General features: G+C 48.1%; 1 protein-coding gene across 1 annotated transcript in view; it reads right to left on the bottom strand.

Annotated features, from left to right (window-relative positions):
- Positions 1-621: 621 nt before the first annotated feature.
- Positions 622-9,449, bottom strand: part of BOD1L1 (biorientation of chromosomes in cell division 1 like 1) — a gene marked incomplete at its 5' end in the record, with an annotated part of 44,291 nt that continues 35,463 nt past the window's right edge. Inside the window, 7 exons of the mRNA XM_084233026.1 lie at positions 622-850; positions 3,176-3,329; positions 3,741-3,825; positions 3,920-3,969; positions 6,612-6,687; positions 7,634-7,704; positions 8,024-8,108. Of these exons, the coding sequence (XP_084089152.1) occupies positions 733-850; positions 3,176-3,329; positions 3,741-3,825; positions 3,920-3,969; positions 6,612-6,687; positions 7,634-7,704; positions 8,024-8,108 (639 nt within the window). The 3' untranslated portion in view covers positions 622-732. The remainder of the gene's footprint in view (positions 851-3,175; positions 3,330-3,740; positions 3,826-3,919; positions 3,970-6,611; positions 6,688-7,633; positions 7,705-8,023; positions 8,109-9,449) is intronic.

Below are 9,449 nucleotides of genomic sequence, written 5' to 3'. Positions count from 1 at the left end.
TTACCAGAACCAGACCTGCTAGCGCTGGGGCGCTGGGGGGGAAGTCACAGCTGCAAGTATAATCTAAAAACAAGTCACATTCTTAAAAAACAGAGTAACAACTGTGAACAGAAATCAGTGAGATCCTTCCTTGAGCTAAACTACTTTACTTGGATACATGCGAGAAGGTTCTGTATTTTCTGCCAGTTCATATCAGATAGTCACAGGGCAGGCAGGGTCCTAATATGTTTCTACTAATGACTGCATAGCATTTAAAACCCTTTTATTAAAAAAAAAAATAAAATAAACAGATATATAGTAAAGTTCACAGATAAGTTTTCTCTGTAAAATAAATAAAGTGTCCATTGATTAGCATCATACATAGAGTAAAATACAACCTATTTTTACATGTGTATAGACTGTACACAGATCGCCGAGGGCAGGCCTGGTGTCCCCGGCTCAGGGGTTTGCATTAGTCATGTGTCACATCGGGAAATCCCAATTTTGCATGTTAAAATATACAACTACTTTGTTTTGAGTTCAGATACAAAGTAAACTTATTTTCCTTTATCTGAAGTAAATGTACATAGTATCTTCTATGAACAACAGTTTATAAAGCTGTTAACACTTAATGACAAAGCTTGCACCTAGGAACTCAGCACATGCAGATCTGCTCCCTGCGACAGCAAAGAGCCGGCCCGGAGCGCGGCCCCTGTCGGCTCCGCCACCCGGACCAGCCCGGGCACCGGCTCGTTACCGCTTTGCCTTCTTGGCCGGGGCCTCCTCCACCCGCTGCTGGCCTCTGGTACGTGCCCCCGGGGGACTGGCGTCTCGCTTGCGCTTGGTCGGAGGGGAGAGCTGGGCCTTGGACCTGCAGCGAACAAAAGTCAGGCAGCGGTGAGAACTGGCAGGCGCGGCTTCAAGCCACTTGGAAGTTGCTCAAAAATGGAAGATTTCTGAAGCTGAGAGGAGAGAGGCCTGCTGCTGCCTCAGCGGGTCACCCGCAGCCAGGCGACGAGGGGGAACCGATTCCCCGCAGGAACTCTGAGAAAAAGGACTTGCTGGGCGGTGTGCACTGCAACAGAGGGGGGCTTGGCAAGGCGGGGCAGCCAGGGCAGTGTGGAGCACGAGCAAGAGCCTCTCGAGAGGCCTGCACTGATGTGGACAGCCATGGCTTAGAGATGGAGAGGAACAGGAATGACGGGAGGGCTAGAGGTGAGAAGACCTGGAAGCTGCCTGCAGATGTTTGGTAGAAAGTAGCAGAAAAGCTCTGAGCATGGAACTGGAGGGACAGGAGGACCACAGGACAGCCTCACTGACCATGAAGTGGCCCCTGCTTGGGGGCGTGTAGAAGCAGAGTGGCCTGGACAGAGCTGCTGGGTTGCCGACTGAGGCACAGACAGGCAGAGCACCCGCCCACCTGGAGCTCTGCCACCTCCTGGGTCTGTAATTATGAAGACTCCAGAGGCCTGGAACCAACCAACCAACCAACCAACCAACACCAAAGACTGTAAAGAGTCCATTTGTAAAACAAAAGCTGCTAAAGCACATTGGGAAGACACCTTTTAACCCTGTAGGTAAATCCGAGACCCTGTTACTGTTGTATTACAACGACAGGTGAAACAAACATTTCTGAATGTCTTGATTAATCTGAGATAATGAAATTATAGAAGATGATACCCTTCTGTGTTCAGATGATCACAGAACCACAGCCTGGTAAGGTGTATTTCTGAAGAATGAATTTTAAGAGGCAAATCTGACAGCTACTTTGAGACACTCAACAATGGCTAGAAGGTCCCTGGAACTTTCCCTGAGGCGGATCCTTCCGTACCGAATGGCTGTTAATGAAGGAGGCGGTGGTGCCGTGGATGCTCTGAACTGGGTAGGGTGCAGTCCCTGGCACCCCCACCTTCTCAATCACAGGAATCATGAGTCTATCTAGACTTCTGTTTATCTGAACATTCTCATCAGAACCCCAAGGGGCCTCCTTGGTGGTGCAAGGGGTTAAGACACAACCAATGAAGCTGTCCGCAGCCTCTGTAGCAGGAGTTCAATTCCCGGGCTGGCCAGGGAGCAACCCACATGGCGCAGCAGACCTCACTTGACTCGCCCGCTGCTCCCCTCAGCAGTGTACTTCGGTCAATCTGCCTGTTCTGTTCCCCACTCTGTCTCTGGTGAATCCTCTCAATCCCCACCCCACAGCTCTGGCCTGTACCCCAGTTCTTGTATGAATAAATAAACAAATGTTTTAAAAAAACCTTTTAAATAAATAAATCTTAAAAAAAAAAAAGAGAAAGAAACCTAAGCATGAGACCACTGCCTTTCCTCATGAAACTCTTAAAATAAAGCCTTTGGCTCTAAAATCTGAATCTTAGAGAAATAAACCAAGACAAATGGTTAACAGCAGGCACGACTGTGGGAATCAAATAGGTGATTTTAACCCTGTAGGTAAATCCGAGACTCTGTCACTGTTGTATTACGACAGGTGAAACAAAAGTTCCTTGATTAATCTGAGATAATGAAATTACAGAATATGATACCAAGATGAACAGCTTGTAATCACATTAAAAATGGAACCTACTCCTTCCAAGCGAGTATTTTCTGTAAAGTGGTACAGCAGCCTCAACCCGCTGAGGGAAGGACACTGCAGGTCAGAGGCAGAACCAGGTGCACGGAAGGGGAGCAGCCAATGCCGTGTGCTTAGACAAGTTAAACAGGTTTCTTTCCTCAGGCTGAGGCGATGTTAATGTGACTTGTGAAAGGGGAGAGGATTCACCCACCTGCCCAAAACTCACTGACCATGGTGCTTTCCCCCACAGAGGCTCTGGCTACCCTGGGGCCTGGGGGAACACACTTTGGGAAACATGAGCTCACCAGTCTTTAAGTCACACACGGGGCACAGGGCATCTCACGCGTGCAGCCCATCACACAGTCCTGCCCGCTCCCGCCTGGCCGAGCCTGCGATCACGGCGGGCCTGGGCGCTCGCGCCCCTCTGAGAAGGGTTCCCCAAACAGGCACCAAGGATCTGGCAAAGATTCTAAACTGACCCTCAACACTGGCTTCAGATGGGAATTCCCGATGCTTAGAGGGCGGCGCACTCCCTGAGGAGGCGGAAAGGAGATGCCCGCGGGCAGGAGGGCCAAGGAGGGGCGGCCCGGGCCCGGGGCGTGTGTGCCTAGAGGTGCTCACGGTTACCTCTGGGCCTCCCACCTGGTGGTGGACCTCGTGGTGGCGCCCAAGGGCTCCTCCTCCTCCTCTTCCTCCTCCTCCTCCTCGGACTCCGGGTCTTTCTTGTCCTCAGCGGCGTCAGAAATGGATTTCTGGCGTTTCCTCTCTGGCTCTGAGGATTCTGTTGGAACAGAAGGGAACACCTGGATCGCGCCGTCCCAAGCACCCTTCCCCAGGGCAGGGTCACGCGCCGGGAACGCAGGACACGAGGTACTCGGAGGCGGAGAAGTGGTTTTCCATTTCCTTTTTGTCTCGGCCCTGGCGATTCACAACTGTTTAACTTAATCTCAAACACATTTGGATAGTTTACTTAGGCCGTTCACAGCCAGCATCTGGGAGAAATTCTCATGTACTCAGAAAAGCATCTGGGATGTAGCACTTCTGACACGGGATTAGAGTCATCTCGCACGTATTTACGCAATATTAACACTGGCTGCATCCCGCTCGATTTTTCCTCATCCAAAGAAAAACTCTTAAAAAGGTGATTTTAAGCTGACTGGATTCCGTGGTTAAGGATCTGCTGGGCACCCACCGGCGTCATCCGAGGAAGTGAGCGAGCGCTTGGGCTTTCTCCCTCTCCGACGCCCGCTCGCCACTGTTTTCTCTTCACCGTCATCCTGCAAGGGCAGAAAGCAAAGCTGAAGAGGCAGTCAGTGGAGCCTCCTGAGGGGATTTCTAAAGCACACAGATGGATAGAAAAGGAACACTTACATTGCTGAGACTTCTTTCTTGTGGGTTGGCTGTTTCTTTATTGGACTCATCTTTAAGAAGAAGGAAATCTCCGTATTAACACTTTTTTACAGTAAAATGAAGTTTCAACAGATTGGTGTGTCTGTGAAGGCACAGGCGCTAACGAGCGCATCATTGCACATTTATCGTTATTTTGTATCAGCCCAGTAGATCCGCACCCCCCACAGAGAGCGTATCACAACAAGGGTCAGCACACTCGAGGGTCTGTCATCAACAAACTATGGGATCTGGGCCAAGTGCTTCAACTCCTACAGCCTCAGTTTCTCTGTGACACAAGGATTTGGATTAGACCACCTTCATGCGTCCTTTCAGCAAAAATGGTCTGAAGCCACGTAGGAAAGTAAGGGGGTACATGCTAGAAGTCCCCAAGAAGCACCAGGAACTGCAGCTCAGGACAACAGACTTCCTGAAACACCAAGGTGGCTCTACAAATACAATCCGCTTCACAGACAGGAAAAATGAGGCTGTTCTACCTTGATTTAAGTAATCTGAACAGTCATATAACTAGCAATTGTGTGTGTGCATGGGGGAGCTGGGATTCTCTGACCCCAAATGTAGCATGGCAAGTAAAAAAGTACACCCCTCAAGCCCCGAGGCCTTGCAAGCCCCCCACTACCCCGACCCTGTTATGTATCTGCTTCCCATGAATGTTACAAGTCCCTGAGACTTCAGAGACACCTGCCAGACACTCAACAGCCCACAGGTTGGTTACTGATGAGATTGTAGGACCTGCCTTTACTGTGCGCTCAATACACTAAGGTGGGTGGAGACTTAAACCAAGAAAAAGGACAACAAAAAAGAATCCTGTCTTAAATTGGTCGTCACCCAGTTTCAGAAAAGCCCGGCCAAGTCACAGCCAAATCACATGGCCTAAATTAGTCTTTCAAGGGCATTCAAGTTATGGGCATTGTATGGATTTAAAGTATCACGTTGTGAATAAAACCTAGTGAAAAACCAAACACAATCAAACCCGTTTTTAAAAATAAACTCTAAGTTTCCAAGAGACAAGAAAACTTAAGTACGATCACAGAAACACATAGTTAAGTGCAGACAAACTTTAAAATGGCATGTTTGCGTGACCTTGGCTAATCAGAAGCCATCCTTCCCTGCCCTTTATCTAAGAGAGCTGTCACATCATCTCTTCTGCCTGTGCCAACTCTTCGAACCCACCAATTGGCTCTCCTTGAATTCATGTTAGCAATTTTCAACCATGAAATTCACGGTTGAAAAAATTCTGGAAAATACAGGCAACAGTAACAAATAACGCGGAATGTTCCCATCACCCCACTAACCCAGAGCTAATCATTATCAACATTTCGAAGTAAATATTTTACCCCTTGGAATGAGGACAAAAATAGTTGAAACAATTTTATCTCGCTCATCCTGGCTCTGTGAGCTGCACAGGCTGTAGCTCCTGAGCATAGGTTTTTGAGCTGAAGTCCTGCCTCCTAGTAAGAGTGCCCAGGCCCCAGACTGACCTGTTTCTCCCTTAAACATACCCAGTGAGTTACAGTCTGGGCAAGGAAGAGCCTACCCCAGCTGGCTGTGCACTGCCTTTACCCTCTGTCTGAAGGCCAGAATTCCAGAACCAGCTCAGCTCACAGCACAGCATGGGCCGCCATGCTTGGTCTCTGTAGCTACAGAGACAGCTGCCTGCCCAAGAGGGGCAGCCCTCATCCAGAAACAATGAGAGGCTAGAACCCTTCCCCCTAGCCAGCTCCCTCCCGCTTAGGTCACCCAAACAGCGAGGGGCAGCCTACCTGCTGGCATGCCTTTCAGTTTGCTGCCTGGTGGAAACTGTTCGACCTAAATTGAAACAAATAAACACAGAAGTGAAATCAGCAGTTTGTCACCATCACAGGGGAGCTGATGTTCAGGATTTCTCTCCGTGGTTAGGGAAACGCATTGGAAACTGTTCTCTGGGAGTAAATGGCAGCACCGAGGCTTGACGCCCATCTGCTTTGATCAGGCCAGGGGACACGTGCGACCGCCGACTGATGCGTTCGTCCTCCTGATACTAATTTCATGCAATGAAATCCTGAGGCTGATTTTGATGTGCATACACTTTAGAGTAAAAAAAAAAAAAATGTTTAAAAGTTGAAGTTTCACTGAGGCTTTTCCTGCATTGAAATCAATATACACTTTGTTACAAAAGGAACTTCATGAAAAGTAGCTAAGATGGTGACACACACTGGAGCTTTCCATAAAATTTACGATAGAAAAATCACGTGCAATAGCTAAGGTCAAGGATGACTGCAATGAGGTCCGTCCCTGGACCAGTGGACTTAGGTAAGTACACTCCTAAGGGAGGACAGATTCAGACTGCAGAGCGTTGAATATACAGAAGTTTATATGAAGACATTAGTAACCAAGTATTACTGGAATGGTTATTTGATACTTATTTAACAGAGTCTCTTAAAAAGCTTTTCAAATAACTTAGAGAACAAGAAGTCGTTCAAAAGGCGAGGGCTCGCGGAGGGCCCTTCCAGGCCAAGGGTGAGCGCCCGCAGGGCCCGCCCGCGGCGATCACTTACGGTGACGGGGCCGGCGTCCGCTCTGCTCTCTTCTTCTGCAAGATGCAAAAAGAAAGCTCGCTGAGAAAATCATTTTGAAAATTTCTCATGTGTCAACTGAAAACCCGGCAAGCACATACTTGCTCTCGAGGTTGCCTCCACGGGGTGTTTCCGAGGTCTCCCTCTTTTCCTTTTAACGACCACCGGCTGATCTTCCTAAGGGGGGTGAGGGGGACAAACAGCCATAAAAAATAATTGTACCCACTATTATACAAATAGATCAGTGCTCAAAATGAGATTTAGAGCTCCCCCCAAGAGGCCTCAAACCCCAGTTTCATCACTTAAAAAAACACGTGCCCTGAGTGCCTTCCACTCAGTGGCAGTTCCCTCGCCTGACAAACAGGGACAACTGGCGTGGGCAGCACAGGGTGTGCGGGGAAGTCAGGTAACGATGTGTGTCCATTTACATTTGGATTTAGTCCCAGTCCCTGGTGACCAAATGTTATTTATGCCTGATTAAAGAAAGGCCACTCAATTTGTCGTACGCAACTATGAGAAAACAAAAAGAACCACTGAGAAGTTGGATGATTTCAAGACCAGCCACCTTGGAAGCAGTTATCTGCAAGACCTGCTGGTGGCCAGTCGCTTCCCATGGCTGGGGGACCCTGTGAGTCTGTGCCCCTGTGGGCTCTTTGCAAACCTCAAGGGCACGGCGTGGGCAGGGCTGAAGGCCAGCCTACTCCTGCCGCCGACCCGGTCTTGGGAGGCTGGGTCCCACTCGGCACTCGCCACAGGCCTTCTAAACCCATTCTTCTTGTTCAGAAGCCGTGGTCAGCCTCCCTCCTTTGCTGGCTGGAAGTATCACCAGGCGTGGCTGCACTAAGCTGCCAGGAGAGAACCTGACATGACCCCAAGGAACAGCTCTGGGCTCACCCCACCTAGCCATGACATAAGGAGGTCTCGTACAAATGTTTGGATGGAACCATGATTAATCAAAAAGACACTGATAAAACACAGCATGAGAAATGGTGCCGTGCTGAGCCAGAAAAAGAAGTCCTTCCAAAGTACTTGAGAAAAACTTCAGGTAAGAGCATTTAACACATTTTGTTTTTGGTGCTTAAATAAATCTGACCCAATAAATCCCACAAGCATTCCTCACCTCCTGGGATTTTACGGTGTCATCTTCATTGGGCTCTGTCTTTTCGCCGGTCGCATCACTGCTGCTATATTCATCTGCAGAAAGGGCACCGCTCAGTCCACTACTGGGGACCGGGGTCAGCCTCCCACGGGAGCACACGGTCCCAGCCACACCGACACACCCTCTGTCCTCAGGCCTAGGGCACCAAGACTCTCAAGCCAGGGTCTGGCTAGGTGGCCATCAGGACACTGAGCAGAAAGGGACTGAGGCAGAAACAACCCGCAGCATTCAGCAGGAGCCCACTGTTTGATGAAGGGACGGTGAATGAGCAACGCCCACAGGGTCAGGGCAACTCCGGTGTCTGGAGGGTCTCGGTCCCTCTCCGAGGCTGGCCCAAGGAGGCACGCTGCTCACCTCTTTCCTCCATGGCTCTGGAGGCTGTGCTGTTTGTCTTAGAACTTGATTTCGATAATTCTTCCAACTCTCCAGGGTTCTCTTCCTGTAGAGAAGTTGAACAAGACAAAAAGCTTCCTTTTCAGAATTAATCCTGCCACCATCCCCCTCCCCAAAGTCTCCCTTTTTAACCCCCAAAAAATAATCCCCTATCGCTCTTTAGAATAGTTTGTTGGAATTTTTTTAAAAAGTAACAATTTCTGCTGCTATTGGGACTATCTATATAAACACACCCACTCTGAAGGCAGAAAAGCCTGAGAGGAGGCTGGATGATAAAGCCACAATAAGGACATTATTTTTTTTTCCCTGCAAAATGGAAATCACTCTCTTCCTCCCTCATCCTGGAACTTTGTCTTTTTCAGAGAAACTCCCTAGAAAAAAATTGATAGGAACTTACAACAGATTTTTTGTTGTAGTTGGGTGGTGGAAGGAGGGAACAGAGGAAAGGAATAAAGTGGAAGATGCTGAGGATTTCTGGGTATCTGGCTGTGGTCTCTTAGCGTGCTAAGTCATTCACCCTTAGCTGCAAAAAGTTTTGAATATGAAATACCAAAATGTTTGTAAGAGTAATGTAAATAAGCATACACAAGCTGAATATAAAATCAGTTAGAGTTTATGATACTGAAAACATCTGTACATGAAAATGGTTAAGTTAGATTTTACTTAAATTTAACATTAAAAAAACCTACATGAAATTGAAGGGGGGAAAAAAAAGACTCTTTAATCTGCTTCTCTTCACATTAGGCGCTACCTCAGGACTCTTGCTCTGAACTGGGCGTGGGCAGTGATGGGATTAAAAGCCAGTTTCATTCCTTGACTGTGATGAATTGAAATTCACAAGAATGTGTGACTTCCCCTCTTAGGCTGTTAACATTCTTCTACTACTCTTTATTTAGTTTATCAACTATTAGAAACAAAAGGGACTCTGAACTGGTTTCAGTGAGCTGCAAGTCAGCTGCATGTGCTTTCAGAAGCTGTCTCAGATACTTTTGGAAGAAAGAGAAGCTGAGGCGATGGGGCTGGCCTGGAACAGACAATGAGAAGTTAATACCTCGAAATGGAGGACTCTAGAGAAGAGGCATTTCCTAGGACATGGAGACCTCGGGGCCAAGAGGGCAAGGACAGAAATACAAATGTGTGAGCCACTTTCCTGGGTCAGAAGAGGAACTTACAAGCACAGGACAAAAGGCAATGAGTCAGGTCCATCCCTAAACTCTACCCGTATTTTAGAGAAGGGAGGTGGCAGGGTAGAGAAAAGGCCAAATAGTAACATTTGAAAGTAACGCTGCATTCCATTGTTTTGCAGCAAGATTATCTGTAATAAGCTTTGGGAAGAGCACCTACCTAGCCACCTTAAGAAATCAGTAATACACCTGGACAAAAACTT

This window comes from Talpa europaea, assembly GCF_964194135.1.
Source record: "Talpa europaea genome assembly, chromosome: 5".
NCBI lineage: Eukaryota > Metazoa > Chordata > Mammalia > Eulipotyphla > Talpidae > Talpa > Talpa europaea.
Note: the sequence above shows the minus strand (reverse complement) of the source record. Positions and strands in the feature narration are given on the sequence as shown.